The sequence below is a fragment of the Desmodus rotundus genome, chromosome 12, assembly GCF_022682495.2.
Source record: "Desmodus rotundus isolate HL8 chromosome 12, HLdesRot8A.1, whole genome shotgun sequence".
NCBI classification, from domain to species: Eukaryota; Metazoa; Chordata; class Mammalia; order Chiroptera; family Phyllostomidae; genus Desmodus; species Desmodus rotundus.
This window is the reverse complement of record NC_071398.1, coordinates 77,408,746-77,427,892: the sequence shown is the minus strand read 5'-3', so window position 1 is coordinate 77,427,892 and position 19,147 is coordinate 77,408,746. Positions and strand designations below refer to the sequence as shown.

Below are 19,147 nucleotides of genomic sequence, written 5' to 3'. Positions count from 1 at the left end.
AGGCACTAGAGAATTAACTTCGTGTTTTATAAACAGCCAAAAAACAGTTCAAAAAGTCTCTAAAAAGAAATGTCATTTTCAAAAGTTACATACACATACACCTTGAATCTGAGTTGCCTTTATGACTTGCTTTTGACCAACAGCCTGCAGTTGGAATGATACTGAATGGCTTCCAAGACTGTCATAAGTAGTCTTTCAGCTCTGCCTAGGTCTCTTAGAAAGCTTGCTCTGGTGGAAGTCAGCAGCCTTGTAAAAAGTCCAGCTACCTTGAGACTACCACACCGTGAGGACACCCATGTTAGTCACATGAAGAGAACGTATGGGATAGAGAGATGTGCAACCAGCTCCCAGAAATTCTACTTATCCCAGTTGAAGCTCTAAATGTGTGAGCAAAGAGACTATAGCAGATGTCCAGTCGCAGTTGTCAACTGATTGCAATGACCTGAAATTCCAAGTGAGAATTGCCCATCTGAATAATAATCTTAACTATTTTATATATCTCAAAGCCTGGGTAAATTTTGAGAGTTTTTATATACTTATGAGATTGCTCTCCAGGAATCATTGTACTAACTTAAATTCTGTCTAGTATATGTTCCTATTTTACCTCATTTTTACTAATTTAAAAGATAATTACAGAACTTTCAGTCAAGATGGCAGCACAGGTAAACATGGCTTCCTCCTCACACAACCACATCAAAATAAAATTACAATTAAACTATAGAACCATCATTCAGGACCATCAGAAATCGAGCTGAATGAGAGTCCTACAACTACTGAATTAAAGAAGAAACTGCATGAAGACTGGTAGGAGGGGTGGACATGGAATAGGCTGGTCCCTCACCCACATGTGGCAGATAAAAAACAGGAGGATTATCTCAGGAGCAAGGGGTCCCAGCCTCATACTAGGCTCCCCAGCCCAGGGTTCCAGTGTCAGGAAGATAAGTCCCCGTAACTTCTGGCAAAAACTAGTGGGGAATGAGGCTGTGGGAGACAGAAACTGTGGGATTCTCAGGCAGTTCATCTTAAAGGGCCCATGCACAGACTTACTTGGACTCACTGCCTCTGAGCTCCAGCATGGGGCAGCAGACTGAAAGCCATCAGAACATACAGGAAGGAAATGAATTGTCTAGTATCAGGGCGAGAGCTGGAGGGCAGCTTTCTCCCAGACAGAAGTGCTGGCAGAGGCCACTGTTCATTTTCGGAGCCTTGCCCGACAAAGCCACATAGCCCCATACTGCTCACTAAGTTGCCTCAGGCCCAACACTAGCAGCAGCCAGCCTTGGTTCACAGCTTGGCCTCACCTGGGCACCTCCAAGCCCAGCACAAGTAGGAGCTGTCTGCAGATCACTTTGCAGCTTATGCTGTGTGATCTTAGAGAGAACACAGGTGGTGCCTGACTTTGGATGTGCCAACAGCAATCAAGGCTCACCTATAACAGGAGGGTATACACAAGACACATGGTGGGCATAACTTGAGTACCAAGCTTGGGTAATAGGGGAGGCTGTGCCCTGGACTCTACAGGACACCTACTACACTACGCTACTCTACCAAGCTTGGGAGTCATAGCAGCTCTACCTAATACACAAAAACAAATGCAAGGAGGCTGCCAACTTGAGAAGACAAAGAAACATGTCCACAATGAAAGAATAAAACAACCCCCCCCCCAAAAAAAAAACTAAACTAAACAGAGACAAGCAATCTACTAGGTGCAGAGTTCAAAAAACTGTAATAATGATACTCAAAGAACTTAGCAAGTACCTCAACAGCATAAAAAAATCCAGTCAGAAGCAAAGGATACACTAATTAAAATAAATAACAATTTACAGGGAATCAACAGTAGAGTGGATGGAGCGATAATCAAATCAGCGATTTGGAACATAAGAAAAAACAACCAATCAGAACAGCAAGAAAAAAATAATCCAAAAAAATGAGGATATGTAAGGAGCCCATGGGACAACTTCAAGCATACCAACATTCTCCTTCCAACACCCCCAACATTTGCATCATTCAGGTGCTGGAAGGAGAATAGAGAGCAAGAAATTAGAAACCTACCTGAAAAAATAATGACAGAAAACTTCCCTAACTTGGTAAAGGAGATAGACATACAAGTCCAGAAGGCACAGAGTCCAAAACAAGATAAACCCAAAGATGTCTACAACAAGAGACACATCATAATTGAAATGCCAAAGGTAAAGACAGAGAAAGAACCTTAAAAGCGGCAAGAGATAAAGTTAGTTACCTACAAGGGAGCTCCCATAAGGCTGTCAGCTGATTTCTCAATGGAAATTTTGCAGGCTAGAACAAAGCAGTATGGAGATACCTCAAAAAATTAAAAATGGATCTGCCTTTTGATCCAGCAATTCCCACTTCTGGGAATATATCTGAAGGAACCCTAAACACTAACTTGAAAGAACATAAGCAGCCCTATGTTCACTGCAGCACTATTTGCAACTGCCAAGATATGGAAGCAGCCCAAGTGTCCATCAATAGATGAGTGGATTAAATAACTACGAGACATTTACACATTTCTTCGACTGTAAAAAAGAAGAAAATTTTACCCTTTGTGACAGTATGGATAGACCTAGAGAACATTATGCTAAGTGAAATATGCCAGTCAGAGGAAGACAAATACCATATGGTTTCACTGGTATGTGGAATCTAATGAACAAACTGAACTAACAGGAAAATGGGGAGAGACTCATAGATGGAGAACAGGATGACAGCTAGTTGGCAGGGGAGGTTAGGGGTGGAGGGATTGAATGAAAAGGAAAAAGGACTCATGGACATGGACAACACTGTGGTGATTGCTGGGGAGAGGAGGGTATAAGGGGACTAAATGGTAATGGAAAAAATATAATAAAGATTTAAAAATAATAACAATAATAAAAAGAAGGAATTGGCAAGAAATATTGAAAGTGATAAAAATCAAGGACCTACAGCAAAGATTACTCTACCCAGCAAACTATCATTTAGAATTGAAGGACAGATAAAGAGTTTCCCAGATAATAAAAAGCTAAAGGAGTTCATCATCATCAAACCAGTATTATATGAAATGTTAAAGGTCTTCTTTAAGAAGAAGAAGATCAAAAATATGAACAAAAAAAATGGCAATAAATACATACCTATCAGCAATTGATTCTAAAAAAACAAAATAAATGAACAAGCAGATCTGAAACAGAATCATGGATACAGAGAATATTTTGATGATTGACAGATGGGAGGGGGGTGAAGGAGATGGGAGAAAAAGGTGAAGGGATTAAGAAGAATGAATTGGTTGTTACAGAATAGTCATGGGAGTGTAAAGTACAGTATAGACAATAGAGTAGCCAAAGAACATATATGCATGACTCATGGACATGTACAATGGTGTGGGGATTGCCTGAGGGAGTGTGTGGGTAGGAACTGGGTAGAGGGGACAAAAGGAAGAAAAACTGGCACAACTGTAATAGCATAAACAATATAATATAACTTTTAAAAAGGTCAATTACTCACTGTCAGCAAAAATGAAGTAAAATTGAAACTTATGCTGGAGAGAGTGTAAGTTCACACAATGCACTTTTCCACCACCAGTCTTACTTAATATTAGTGATGAGATCAAGAATTGATGGAAACTAATGTCTTGAGAACTTATATATATAGCAGCCCCTCCTTATCAGCTTTCTACGGTTTCAGTTACCTGTAGTTAACTTTGGTCTGAAAATAGTAAATGGGAAATTCCAGAAATAAACAATTCCTAAGTTTTAAATTTTGTGCTGTTCTGAGCAGCATGATGAAATTTCATTCTGTCCTTCTCTGACCTGCCCATGGCATGAATCATCCCTCTGTCCAGCATATCTACACTGTATATGCTCCCTGCAAGTTAGTCACTTATAGCCATCCTGGTTATCATATTGACTATCAGAAGTATTTCAGTGGTCGTGTTCAAGGAACACTATTTTGCTTAGTAATGGCTCCAAAGTACAAGAGTAGTTTTGCTGATGATTCCAATATGCCAAAGAGAAGCCATAAGTGATTTAAGTGAAAAGTTGAGTATAATACAGTAAGATATTTTGAGAGAGACCACATTCATGTAACTTTTTTACAGTATATTATAATTGCTCTACTTTATAATTAATTATTGTTGCTAATCTCTTCTGTGCCTAATTTATAAATTAAACTTTATTATAGGGATGTATGTATAGGAAAAACCATACTTTCTATAGGGTTTGGTACTACCTGTGGTTTCAGGCATCCACTGGGGATCCTGAAACATACCCTCATAGGTATGGGGGGATAATTATTACTAGAAATTTTTAGCAATAACAAGAAGGAAGCAAGTGGTGAATCCTCCTGTTTGGCGGGTGGAATAGAGAAAAAGAAATAGAGATAAGAAAAGAAAATGCAAGTGATGGTATTTGAGAAGAAAAAAATACATGCTGTATCCCTGGGATCTGTTTCAAAAGAACAGATATTTCTGACATATATATACATATACATATATACATATAATATCTCATATATATGTATATATTAAAATACATGTAAAATATGATATATACTATAATAGACACAGATGTGCTCTGTATTAACATAAGTCAGAGATTTATGATAAAATATAGCTTATTTATTTTCAAGGAAGGAGTTTATAAGGTGTTGAAATTTTGCCAAGAAGATAATTAGAAAACAACTTCAACTTAAGTCTTTATCAGAGAACAAGGTTAAACCACTTTGGAGATAAAAGACAAATACCTGATGATCAGGTAGGGTGGTGGACCCTGGGATGGTGATTTCATGCCTGGTCAGTAGCTGCCACATCTGGCTAGGATGCTTACCAGAGACACCAAATACACGGGCCCCACTCCAGGTCTACTGAATAATAACTGACATATAACACTTACTTTGCACATAGCACAGTTATTAATGATTGACACAATTATTCATACACTTAATCCCCACAATAACTCTATGAAGTGGGTACTGTTATTTTCTCCTTCTTAAAGATGAAGAAACAGAAGTACAGAGAGGTTTACTGATTTTCCCCAACATGACACTGCTAATAGGTACAGACATAGAATCTGAACCCAGACTATGCTGTTAAGTTCTACACTGTGTTGTGGCTGGATTTCAAAAATCGAATTTTCTGTTGACTACTAAATACTAATTAACAGCTTTTTCAGCCCATGCCCAAGACTGATTATGAGAGAGGCATAGGGGGAGGTGCGTGATTTTCGAAAGGGTATCCACTCTAGAACTAAATAAGGACTATTGTTAAACAGAGCTAGTCCTCCAGAACAGAGCCAAAATGCAAAAGCACTGTACTGCTCAACTAAGGAATGCTGTGAAGACACTTTTAAGGAGCTGGACAACACTGTGTTCGTTTTTATGAAACGTAAAACATATATGGATATCCCACTACCATTAACTGGTTTACAAAGTGAGTTGAAAGACAAACTCAATGCATGTCACTTTGGAGATCAGGAAAGCAGGTTAGTATTATTTGTCATATAATAAGCTTAACTATCATTGAAGTAGATCATACTTAACTGTTAGTAACAAGTTACAGGTCTGGATATGCATGTTACAGCAACTCGACTTTAAAACTGAATATTTGCAAAGATAAGAAAACCCAGGTGCAGGTGTTTTCCACCTTCTTCTGAAGACAGGACTGTGGCCTACTGATTTGATTTCTCAAGTGAAGGAAAGTTCAAAGGAAAGAAGGCAGCCAGACTTTACATTCTAGTGAAAGGCAAGGATTATGTGATAATTATGTAAAGTGAACCAGAATTCAAAGAAAGAAAGAGAGAGAGGAAGAAAGAAAGGAGGGAGGGAGGGAGGAAGGAAGGAAACAAAGAAGGAAGAAAGAAAAAAAGAGGAAAGGAAAAGAAAGAAAAGAAAGGTAACAAGGTTAGAGAAGATTAAAAGGGGAGATTCCTGGAAGGAGGTGTAAGCAGGTACTTTTACATCACTTACCTATTACTGCAGACCAGGAACAACCACTCTACATTTTCTAACCACTTTATATTTTCTGTTTGTTATTATGTTTCCTCCTCACCACCACCCAGTGTTCTCCTCTTCTGGAGAGCAGCAAGACTCAGTAACTGAAATGATCTCTGCGCCATTTTTCAGGATGTCGGTAAAAGAAAAACAAATGATACCTGTATTCCATTTTGCTGCCAGCCTAGGGAAAGAGGAATCTGTACAGAAGTGGTGGCTGCAGAGAAGAGGTCAGCAGGCTGAATTCTAGCACATTTAATCACTGTCAAGGCCATTATATTTCCTGACACAAGATAAAATGTCTCATGCTCCTACTTGCAGCGAGGGTTCCAAGTATCAATAAACCAGGAGATTTACCTGGAACCTCCAGAGTCCTCCGATGTCATCAGTCCTTTCAAAGCAGATGGGCTCCAAGCCTTCTTCTAGGCAGCACTTGATAGATATGAGCCCGCTCACACCTCCCCCAATCACAGCAATTCTTTTGTTGGTCATGGTCTCCAGAGATCTTCGGCTGAATCCACGCAATCTACGTAGAGAAAAAATGACAAAAGACAGCACACAGAAGTTAACACCTTTCAAGAAAAGAACATGACCCTGGCATCCAAATAAATCCTGCAACAACAGTTGTCTTTGGGGAAGCCAGATTCTGCTGTCTTCTTAGTCATAGGGAATTTCCACGCGTGGGACAGGGGAGCCGCGTCCCTCCAAGCTGAGGCTCAGAACTGAGAGCTCTGCTGTCTCATACACGGTCTCACTACCTTTCTTACAGCACCAGGCGGATCTTTTCAGCCGAAGCCTGGAGGCTACTTGGCACTTTCGGATGTTTTCAACCACGTATTTAGCAACAAAGGGCAAACAGTAACAGCCAATGGAGACAAGCTGTTCCGCACCACCGCTTTCAGCCAGCACCCCGCCCACTCTGGGGCCCTGCTGAGGGGAGGGGCGGGGAGGGGGATCGAACGTGCACGGAACATCCTTTGGGCAGAAAAAATTAATCCTACAACTTCTCTTTCAGCTGACATTTCCCGTACTCTCAACCACTCTCTCGGGAGATGGAGAGGTCTTCGATCTCCTTTGCACCCCGCCCCTCCGCATCCACTGTGAACTTCCTGGTGCTTGCCTTAAAGGGCCAAATCTTCTCACTGGTGAAGGAAACTGTCAACAACCCTGAAGCAAGTCTTGCTGCAACAGCTTACGTGGAGAACCTCAACCTTTCAGGGGATCTGTTAAAACAGATCCCGGTCCCTGGCCCACCCCCTACTCTTACCCACCTCACAGATTGGATCTTTGGTTCTATGCTACTAGTGAAAATTTCCTTTCAAATATCCATGCATTGAAATGGGTGCTGGCCTACTGTGGAGTGGATTACACTTCCTACTTAGAGGAGCTTATAGTTCAGTGAAGACCAAACCATAGACCAATAATATTAAGAAAATAAAAATACTTTTACAAGTGTTTTCTCTCATGCCATTACATGTAGAATTAAAACCACAAAATACCCACTTTTAAAATGTAACTTAAAATTTTCAAATATAAAATCATGCAGAAAAGGTCAATATAGAAGATATAGGATTTTACTCACTGGGTCACAGGGCACATCCAACCCAGGAATCTATTTCCACAAAGGGTGTTGGACGGGCTGTGTCTTGTGCATCCATTGTTATTCAACTTGGCTTAAGATGCCTGAATTCCAATAATGTCAGCCCTGGGTTTTGATTTACTGGTCTCACCTCAGAAGTATTGTTCATGGAGTGAGTAGTTATCATTTCTCAAGAGCTTACATTGTATGGTTCTCAAAGACTTAATGGGAATCGATATTTAATCCTCTAAGCAACCCTATGAGGCAAATACTATTAAGACGCCCATTTTACAAGTAGGTGGAAAGTCAGGGATGCAAGCCACACACTCCAGGTTTAGGCCAGGACTTCTGATCACTGTGCCTACTGCTCCTTTAGGAGGATGTTTATTTAGGAGGATTTTAGGAGGATATTCTTATTTAGTCACGAGTCCTTCTTCCATTTCTCATTTCCTTTCTTTTTGCCTAACTTCTGCCTTTACAACACTCTTACATTGAATTGCTTTTAGCTGAGCTACAGTGTGCCTTATTTCAGCTACTTCAAAATTGTTGAAAAATAGTGTTGAAAAATAGAACTTTGCTTTGGGGAATCATTTGATTCCACTAGGAAGATTCCTGCTCAATATATGGTCTGAATTATATTAAAAAATATTTAGTAAACACACATACATATACTGGAACACATGACATCAACATAGTCTAATGGGAGAATGAAGGACAAGAGGCTCAAGGATGGAGTTTTATATATTTTTTCAGTCATTAAAAGAAAAGTTTTTGCTTTTTGATGTAGTCCTATCTTTTGGTTCTTATTTAGGAAAACCTTTCAGTAGTCACATAGAATTGAACTAATTTAAAAGTATTTTTCTTTTTAAAAAAATTTTAAAAATTGTTTATGCTATTAAAGTTGTCCTACTTTCTCCCTCTTTGTGGCCCCTCCACCCAGCCCACGTCCTACTTCCGTAATCAGTCCCCTCACCATTGTCCCTGTCCATGGGTCCTTCGTACATGTTCTTTGACTAATCCCTTCACCTTATTTCAGACAGTCCCCAACTCCCTCCTACCTTCTTACAGCTGTCAGTGTGTTGCATGATTTTCTGTACCTCTGGTTCTCTTTTTGTTTATCATTTTGGTCATTAGATTCCTCCAATAAATGAGATGATATGGTATTTGTTTTTCACCGACTGGCTTATTTCACATAGCTTAATAGTCTCCAGTTCCATCCGTGTTGTATACAAAGGTAGGAATTCCTTCTTCTTTCTGCTGAATAGAGTTCCACTGTTTAGATGTAACACAGGTTTGTTTGTTTTTTTTAATCTACTCATCTAATGATGGGCATTTAGGCTGTTTATAAATCTTGGCTATTGTAAATAGTGCTGCTATGAATATGGGGGGGTGCATAAATTCTTTTGAATTGGTGTTTTGGGATTCTTAGGGTATATTCCCAGCAGTGGAATCACTGGGTCAAAAAGCACTTCCATTTTTAATTTTTTGAGGAAATTCATGCTGTTTTCCATAGTGGTTATACCAGTTGGCATTCTCACCAACAGTACACTAGGATTCCCTTTTCTCCACAACCATGCCAGCACTTGTTTGTTGATTTATTAATGATAGCCATTTTGGCAGATGTGAGGTAGTATCTCATTTGGGTTTTTTCCCCCCAAGTTCTTTTTTTAAAAAAATATATTTATTGATTATGCTATTACAGTTGTCCCATTTTCCCCCCTTCACTCCACTCCATCCCGCCCTCCCCCTCCCTCTCACATTCCCCCCCTATAGTTCATGTCCATGGGTCATACATATAAGTTCTTTGGCTTCTACATTTCCTACACTATTCTTACCCTCCCCCTGTCTATTTTCCACCTACCATTTATGCTACTTATTCTCTGTACCTTTCCCACCTCTCTCCTCCTCCCACTCCCCTGTTGATAACCCTCCATGTCATCTCCATTATTGTGGTTGTTTCTGTTCTAGTTGTTGCTTAGTTTGTTTTTGTTTTAGGTGTGGTTGTTAATATCTGTGAGTTTGCTTTCATTTTTACTGTTCATATTTTTTATCTTCTTTTTCTTAGATAAGTCCTTTAACATTGCACATAATAAGGGCTTAATGATGAAGAACTCCTTTCACATGACCTTATCTGGTAAGTACTTTATCTGCGCTTCCATTCCAAATGAAAGCTTTGCTAGACAGAGCAATCTGGGATGAAAGTCCTTGCCTTTCCTGACTTGGAATACTTCTCCAGCCCCTTCTTGCCTGTAAGGTCTCTTTTGAGAAGTCAGCTGACAGTCTTATGGGAAGTCCTTTGTAGGTAACTGTGTCCTTTTCTCTTGCTGCTTCTAAGATTCTCTCCTTCTCTTTAATCTTGGCTAATGGAATTACGATGTGCCTTGGTGTGTTCCTCCTTGGGTCCAGCTTCTTTGGGACTCTCTGAGCTTCCTGGACTTCCTGGAAGTCTATTTCCTTTGCCAGATGAGGGAAGTTCTCCTTCATTATTTGTTCAAATAAGTTTTCAATTTGTTGCTCTTCCTCTTCTCCTTCTGGCACCCCTATAATTCAGATGTTGGAACGTTTCAAGATGTCCTGGAGGTTCCTAAGCCTCTCCTCATTTTTCCGAATTCTTGTTTCTTCATTCTTTTCTAGTTGGATGTTTGTTTCTTCCTTCTGGTCCACACAGTTGATTTGAGTCCCAGTTTCCTTTGCATCACTATTGGTTCCCTGTACATTTTCCTTTGTTTCTCTTAGCATAGCCTTTATTTTTTCATCTAATTTGCGACCAAATTCAACCAAATCTGTGAGCATCCTAATTACCAGTGTTTTGAACTGTGCATCTGATAGGTTGGCTATCTGTTCGCTGCTTAGCTATATTATTTCTGGAGCTTTGATCTGTTCTTTCATTTGGGACATTTTTTTTTTTTTTTTGTCTTGGTGCATCTGTTACTTAAAGGGGCAGAGCCTTAGGTGTTCCCTGGGGTGGGGTAACGCTGGTGGCTGTGCTGTGACGCTGTATGTGGGGGAGGGGCTGAGAGGGAGCAATGGCTCCCGCTCCACTCTCCACTGGACCTCAATCTTTCACTCCGCTACCCACAATCAAACTGGGCCCCTCTGGTGCTGGTTCCCAAGTGGGTGGGCTTGTGCACGCTCTAGGCCCCTGTGGGTCTCTCCAATGACCTCTCCTGTGAGGCTGGGAGTCTCTCCTGCTGCCGCCCTAACCCCCACGGGCATTTTCAATCAGAGGTTTGAGGCTTTATTTCCCCCGCACCGGAGCCCTGGGTTGCACGGTCTGCTTTGCTCCCTGCCGTTTGTCCGGTTTATCTGTGTGCGAATGTGGGGCGGCAGGGTGCTACCCGCTGCTCTGCCTGCCCCATTCTCTGCCACTCTGAGTCCGGCCCTCTCGGTTTATCTGCACGAATGTGGGGCCGCAGGGTCTGCCAGTGGTCAGACTGCCTGCCCCGTTCGTCCCACGCTCCGCCAGTCTCCGTCCAGTCACAGCAACGCGAGTCCTCTCCGCTCCGGCTGCCCGTCTCTGCCCTTCCTACCGGTCTGGATGAATGTTTATTTTTTATTTCCTTGGTGTCGGACTTCCTTGCCGTTCGATTTTCTGTCAGTTCTGGTTGTGCGAGGAGGAGCAGTATGTCTACCTACGCCACCATCTTGGTTCTCTTAATTTTTAATTAGATTATTTGTCTTCCTAGTGCTGAGTCATATAAATTCTTTATATATTTGGAGACTAAACCCTTTGTCCAATGTCACTGGCAAATGTATTGTCCCATACAGCTGGTTCCCTTTTCATTATGATGATGGGGTTTTTTTAGCCATGAAGAAGCTTTTTAACTTGATGTAGCTCCATTTGCTTATTATTTTTCTTTTATTTCCCTTGCCTAGGAGATATATCGGAAAATATTGCTATGTGAGATACCTGAAATTTTACTGCCTATGTTTTCCTCTATGATTTTTTTGGTATCACAATTCATATTTAAGTCCTTTATCCATTTTGAGTTTATTCTGGTGTATGGCATAAGATGGTGGCCTAGTTTCATTTTTTTTGCATATACAAGTCCAATTCTGCCAACACCAGTTATTGAAGAGACTGACTGTCTTTACTCTATTGTATGCTCTTGCCTCCTTTGTCAAATATTAATTAACCATAAAGACATGGGTTTGTTTCTGGTCTCTCTATTCTGTTCCATTGAGCTATGTGTCTGTTCTTATACCAGTAGCAGACTGTTTTGGTTGCAGCAGACTTGTAGTATAGTTTGATATCAAGTATTGTAATCCTTCCAACGTTGTTCTTCTTTCTCAATATTGCTATTCAGGGTCTTTTTGGTTCCATATAAATTTTTGGAATATTTGTTCCAGATCTGTGAAATATGCTATTGGTATCTTAATAGGAATTGCATTGAATCTATAGATTGCTTTGGGTAGTATGGACATTTCAGTGATGTTAATTCTTCCAATCCATGAACACGGTATATGCATCCATTTGTATCTTCCTCAAATTCTTTCTTAGGTTTCCTATAGTTTTCCAAGTACAGGTCTTTTACCTCCTTGGTTAAATTTATTCCTAGGTACTTTTTGTTGTTGTTGTTGTTGCAATAGAAATAGGGTTGTTTTCTTAGTTTTTCTGATAGTTCATTATTGGTGTATGAAAATGCCATCAATTTCTGAATATTGACTTTGTATCCCACTACTTTGCTGAATTCACTTATTAGGTTGAGTATTTTTTTTGGTGGAGCCTATAAAATTTTCTATGTACAATATTTTGTCCTGTATGAATAATGACAACTTTACTTGCTCTTTTCCAATTTGGGTGCCTTTTATTTCTTCATCTTGTCTGATCACTGTGGCTAGGACTTCCAGTACTATGTTGAGTAGGAGCGGTGAAAGCAGATACCACTGTCTTTTTCCTGATCTTAAGAAAATGCATTTAATTTTTACCCATTGAGTATGATCTTGGCAGTAGGTATATTATGTGGTGTATTATGTTTATTGATTTGTGAATATTGTACCATCCTTGCATCCCTGGAATGAATCCCACATGATCATGGTGAATGATATTTTTAACGTATTGCTGGATTCAGTTTGCTAATATTTTTTGAGGACTTTAGCATCTATGTTCATCAGTGATATTGGCCTGTAGTCTTCTTTCTTTGTTGTGTCTTTACTTGGTTTTTGAATTCAGATAATACTGGCCTCATAGAAATAGCCTGGAAGTTTTCCCTTTTCTTGAATTTTTTGGAAGTGTTTGAGAAAGACAGGTGTTAGTTCTTCTTTGAGTGATTGGTAAAATTCACCTATAAAGCCATCTAATCCAGAGCTTTTGTGTGTTGGGAGTTCTTGTATTACTGCTTCAATTTTGTTCATTGTTATCAGTCTATTTAGGTTTTCTGCTTCTCCCTGATTCAGTTTTGGGAGATTGTATGTTTCTAGAAATTTGTCCATTTCACCTAAGTTGACATTTTTTGCCATATAGTTGTTCACAGTAATTTCTTACACAGTTATTTCTTACTTTGTATTTCTGTGATATCAGTTGTTATTCTGCTTCTTTTATTTCTGATTTTATTTATTTGGGTCCTCTCTCTCCTTTTTCTGATGACGGGTTAAAGGTTGGTCAATCTTATTTATCTTTTTAAAGAACCATTTCCTGGTTTCATTGATCTTCTGTATTGTTTTTTGTTTTTTTTTTTAATCTCTGTGTCATTGATTTCTGCTCTAATCTTGATTATTTCCTTCTACTTTATCTGGGCTTTGTTTATTGTTGTTTTTCCAGTTCTTTTAGGTATAGTGCTAGATTATTTGAGATTTTTCTTGCTACTTGAGGTAGGCCTGTAGTGCTATGGACTTCCCTCTCAGGACTGTTTTCACTGTGTCCCATAGGTTTCAGGTTATTGTGTGGTCAATTTCATTTGTTTCCAGGGATTGTTTGATCTCCTTGATCTCATTGGTTACCCACTCATTATTTAATAACATGGTATTTAGTCTCCAAATATTTGACTGTTTTTGTATCTTTTTAATCAAGGTTGATTTCTAATTTCATGCCATTGTGATTTGAGAAAATGCTTGATATGAGTAATTTTTTTTGAATTTGTTAAAGCTTGTTTTATGGCCTAACATGTGGTCTATCTTTGAGAATGATCAATGTGCACATGAGAAGAATGTATATACTTCTTCTTTGGGGTGAAATGTTATATAAATATCCATTAAGTCCATTTTATCTAGTGTATTGTTTAATGCTGCTATCTCCTTGTTGATTTTTTTTGTTGGAAATCTATCCATTGTTGACAGTAGGGTGTTAAAATCCCCTATTATGCAATATCATTATTCATATCTTCCCTAAAGTCCACCAAGATTTTTTTTATGTATCTAGGTGCTCCTGTATTGGGTACATATATGTTTACAAGGTTTATGTACTCTTGTTGAATTGACCCCTTAAGAATTTTATAGTGTCCCTTTCTGTCACTTTTGATGGCCTTCATTCTGAAATCTATTTTGTAAGATATAAGGATTTCTACCCTCACTTTTTTTTCATTTCCATTTGTGTGGAATATTTTCCTCCAACTCTACTCTCAGCCTGTGGGAATCTTCTGCTCTGAGGTGGGTCTCTTGCAGATACCATATATATGGGTCATATTTTCTTATCCATTCAGCTACTCTATGTCTTTTGATTGGAGTATTTAATCCATTCAAATTTAAGGTTATTATAGATAAATGTTTATTGCCATTTTTTATATTGTACCTATATTTTTCTCTCCATTTCTTCTTATAGAAGGCCCCTTAACATTTCTTCCAATCCTGGTTTGGTAGTAATGAACTTCTTCAAGCTTACTTCCTGTGAAAAGCTCTTTATTTGGCCTTAAATTTTAAATGACAGCCTCTCTGGGTAGAGCAATCTAGGCTGCATGTTCTTAGCTTTCATTACTCTGAATATTTCCTCCAATGTCTTCTGGTCTGTAGTGTTTCTGTTGAGAATCAGCTGAGATTCTAATGGGGGCTCTCTTGTATGTACTGACTTTCTCTCTGTTGCTGCCTTAAAATGTTCTCTTTGTTTTCAAGCTTTGACATTTTAATTACGATGTTTTTTGGTGTAGGTCTCTTTGGGTTCATCTTTATTGGGACTCTCTGAACTTCCTGGACTTGTGTGCCCTTTTCCTTCACCAGCTTAGGAGCATTTTCTGCCATTATTTCTCCAAATATATTCTCTACCCCACTCTCACATTCATGTCTTTCTGGCACTCCTATGATGCTGATGTTGTTACTCTTGATGTTACCCCAAAGGTCCTTTAGGCTTTTCATGTTTCTCTTGTCTGTTTTCTTTTTCATTTTCTCTTTGGGTGGATACTGTCATCTTGTTGTTTAATTTGCTGATTTGACCCTCTGCTTCATCTAACCTATTGTTGCTTGCTTCAAGCAAATTCTTCATTTCAGATACTATAATATTCATTTCTTCAGATTCTTATGTATGTTTTCTGTATGCTTTTTAATGCTTACTATCTCTTTGTTTAAGTTCTCACTAAGATAATCTATTCTTCCCCTAAGGTCTTTGAGCATCCTTATTGCCATTATTTTAAATTCTATATCGGTATTTGTGATGCTTCCATTTCTTCTATATATTTTCATTCTTTTTGAGGGGATTTCTGTTGTCCTTTTGCTTGGGACATTTTCCTTTGTTTCTCCATTTGATATCTCTGTTAGGTAGGTATGCTATATTTCTCAAACCTACTTTGATTACTTTATGACACAGGTGTCTTATTGGGATTAGTTGCTCAATCCTTTAGAACACCTGAACTCCATGGTTCAGGAGTGTCTCTTGTGGGTTCTGGGACCCTCTTGTTCTATTTGTGTCTTAAATGACAATGGCTCCTTTGTGAGTAGAGTTTTCTCTTCAGGTTGGGTGATCATAAGAGTAACCCTAGTTCTCTGTGTGTGGAATGTTGTACATTTGCTGCCCTTTGATGTGGTGCCGTTCCCAGCAGTGCCTGGAGCCTCCAGGAATCCAATATTTGAGTATACTTATTGTGTGGCTAGTTTGTTCAAGCTTTGGTGTGGGCTGAAGCCCACCACTGGTATTGTTGGTTCTGGGTCCATTTGGGTAGGGCTCAGAAAAAGGTCACTTTGAGATGTTGTGTGAAACTGGGTATCTCTTTGTAGCTACAAGGGTGTTTGCTGCTGTATCTGTGTTTACTGGACCTGCTTGTGCATGTTAAAACAGTGTGTAAAAGAGTCAACTCCTTTCTTCTTGGATCTGGTGGCAGCTCTGTATAAGAGCTGAGGCTTCCAGGGTCAGCCTCCTTCTTTCAGCCTCTCTTCCCTTCCCTAAGGTTACAGGGTTTTTCTCTAGCACATTTGATAAGGGTCTGTAAGGTGAGACCAGGTCTGTTGAGATAGGGTTAGCAGGTTTCCACTTTGTCAGTCCTGGAGATTGTAGGTCATTCAGTAAGTGGAGGGTAGTATCCCCTACTCATGCTAACCCCTATAGTCTTTGCCAGAGACTCCAGCACTTGCTTCCTTAGTAGGGCTAACTGCTGGTTCAGGATGGATACATTAAATTTTCTTCTTTGCAGGAGTGAGCTCAGCAGTTCTTCAGGGGACAGATCAAAGGATAAGCTCTCTGTCCTGCTCCCAGGTGATAACCTCCAAAATTCAACTACTTTGAAATTCTTCATTTGGAGTTTCTCTTTCTTCCCCCTGTGGAAATATACCCAGTGGAGGAATCTTGGACTTGTGAAGGCTGTTCCATAGAGTTTCTTTTTTGGAGGTGGTGTCTGCAGCCCTGCAGGAGGGGGGTGGGCACTCCCTTCCCTTCCCAGGGGATTTTAGACTGCCAGGGGATTTGCTTCACTGCAAAGTATCCCAGGCACTCAACTCTTGCCCTTCTAACTTCCAACTCTAGCCCATAGCCTTTGCAGGAGACACAGTCCAGAACTCTCTATTCCATGCAGCCCCTGGGTTGCTTGCAAGTCGAGCTGTGCAAGGCCCAGAAAACCCCAGATGTGTAAATTTCTGATCTCTCTGCCCAGCTGGTCTCAGTGGGAAAGGACCCAAAGATCCAGCATGTCTGGCATGGTTGAGAAAAGTTCAGAACGGGTCAAAAAACGATTTTCCCATTCTGCAAGATTTCTCTTTGCAGCCTTAGTAGCAGTAGCAGATGCTAGAGTGGTTGGCAACATAGGCTGTGAAAGAATTCACAAGGAGAAGAAAGTGCAAAAAGCAAAGTTTTTATTTTACTTTCCCAATGAGAAAGAAAGGGTTAGGTGCAGAGATATGCACCAGCATTGAGGGGTGGGGGCTTTGAGCTTTTACTGGATTATAATTGGATTATAGCAGGGTTGGGGGGGTTGCTGTTGTGTGGCCCCTGGGCTATTGGGGGCATTGTAACACAGGAGGTTTTGGTTGGTTTTGCCTAAGCTGCAGTTTGCCCCAATGGTATCTTTTGTCTGTGGCTGTGGGAGGTGGTTAGTCACATTTTTCTCTTGCTTTTCCAGTAGTGTTCCAGTCCTGGGTACATAAGCTTAGAAGAGTAAAATGGAAGTCATATTTAACAAGGTCATAGGCCTACTCACCAAATAGTGCGACAATAGCAAACGGTGCTGGCTTTATCTTTTCATCAGGGTTAGTTCACACTGGGGGTGGGATGCCACCCAAGGGCTTGATAGTGGGGCAACTGGTTTTCTTTCTCAATCCACTCAGCAAGCTATCTGTTTTGCTCCCCTCCCCCTGCATTTCGCAAATTTCTGATCTCTGCCCAGCTGGTCTCAGTGGGAAAGAACCCAAAGATACAGTGTTCAGAAGAGGTCAAAAACTCCCCCATGATTTGTTTGTTTTGTTGATTAGGTTCCACTTATAGGTGAGATCATATGTAAACCAGCAAGCAAAATATAGTCGGATACATTGAAATTAAGAACAAACTGACAATAACCAGAGGGGAGGAGGGAGAGACATAGTTGGGGGGGGGAGAAGGGAAAGGGTCATCAAAGAACATATATAAAGGACCCATGGACAAAGCCAAATGGAGGTAGGATTGCGGGTGGGAGGTGGAGGTGGGTGGGATGCGGGAAAGTGGTGGTGGAAAATGGAGACAACTGTATTTGAACATTAATTAAAAAATGTTAAATAAAAAAGCACAATTGTTTTCATTCTGCTAGATTTCTCTCTGCAGCCGCAGCAGCAGCAGGGGTGGTGCACAATGGGGTGAGGCAGTGAGGTGCTCCATACAGGCTTGAGAGTGGAGAAACCGGTTTTCTTTTCCAACTGCTGTTTTGATTATCCCCTGCAGTCAATGATTCCCTTTGTACAACTGCTGTCTGCTATTTTCAGAACTCCTGTTGTATCAGTATGGCTTTGAAACTGGAAAAGACACCGGAGTTCAGGCTGCCTGTCATGACCAAACCCAATAAGCAATAAAAGAGATTGAATCTTCATGGGTGTTTTATTCAGATGGCCAGCAATCTGAGGATCTCAGAAGATGTTGGGTTCGCACCCAAAAGAACCGTCTTCCCTTTTCTTTCCAGGCCAGATTTTTTAAAACAGGGAATAAACAAGGTGTGGTGAGGGCTTTTGAAATTCAGGGAGGATGAGGTGAAAGAAACTGCAACATTCCTGTCCTGGGCAGTTAGCTGTTCCCAGGGGTGGGTGGTCACCTGTCCCTTCCCAGAACACAATGGTCTGGATGCCCCCACTTGTCCCCAGGTGGTAATCTTTAGCAGTGCCCGGGGAGGTTGGCTGTTTTCCCGGGAGCCAGGATGGGCCTGATCTACCTGTAGTTTCTGAAACAAACACTTTATCATATACATCACTTGCTAGGCTTATAACTTTTTACCTTAAACTAAAATTTTCCAACTCTTGAGTCCCCTATCAGTTTCTCTCTTAGTCTGAGCTGATATAGTGAACTCTTCAACTTGGTGCCCAAACCATGGAAGCACTTCATGCTTTGTGGGGATCTCTGCTTTTCACGGGTGTGGTGGAACCTCACTGCATCCAGCACCAGAGACCCCAGGCAGCCTTTCATTCCTCTCTATTGCTGCATTTTTATGACCCCACAGTTCAAAGGGAAGGATGCTCTACAGCTGCAATTTTAATCTGTTCTCTTTGCTGGCAGACCAGCCATGTGTGGAGTCCTTGGCCAGCCACATTTCAGTTCCTTTTGAAAAGTCACTCTGCAGTACCCATACTGCAGTACTGAGTCACTGTCTGGTTCTCCACACATACAACCTCCCAAAAAAGCAAAATGTCTCTTAAGTTCATGGCTGAATACAGCCGGCAGGTGCCTCTGACAGACCCGGGAGCAGCAAAATGATCACTTGAGCAGTCTTAGTTTCTATCTGGAGCTCTCCAGGTTAGTACTCCAGTTATGGAAGTGCTGCTCACTGTGTCTATGTAGCCTGGGTCTCACAGACTCAGTAGATCCCCCACCAAATCTCCCCCTGATTAGGGTTGGGGATCCCTGCGTGGGTCTAAGGCCGCCTGCTCTGAGAGGGGAGGGAGCTCCAAAGCTGCAATTTCTGTGTGGTCTCTCTGCTGCTACAGGAGAGAGACCACACTGGATATTTCCCCTTCAACTTATGAAGTCCCCTTATTGGATGGTATGAAGCATCTTCTGTGCTCCTT

The 19,147-nt window shown here is 40.6% G+C and overlaps 1 protein-coding gene across 4 annotated transcripts in view; it reads right to left on the bottom strand.

Annotated features, from left to right (window-relative positions):
• FMO5 (flavin containing dimethylaniline monoxygenase 5) overlaps window positions 1-6,993 on the bottom strand; it is a 40,972-nt gene extending 33,979 nt beyond the window's left edge. The window contains exons 1-2 of one of the 4 annotated variants that reach the window (XM_024574499.4): window positions 6,975-6,993; window positions 6,331-6,499 (exon numbers count right to left, since the gene is read on the bottom strand). In XM_024574499.4, coding sequence (XP_024430267.2) covers window positions 6,331-6,465 — 135 coding nt within the window. In that variant the 5' untranslated portion in view covers window positions 6,466-6,499; window positions 6,975-6,993. The other 3 variants (XM_024574492.3, XM_024574507.3, XM_045181569.2) reach the window with 3 other exon arrangements.
• Window positions 6,994-19,147: the final 12,154 nt, after the last annotated feature.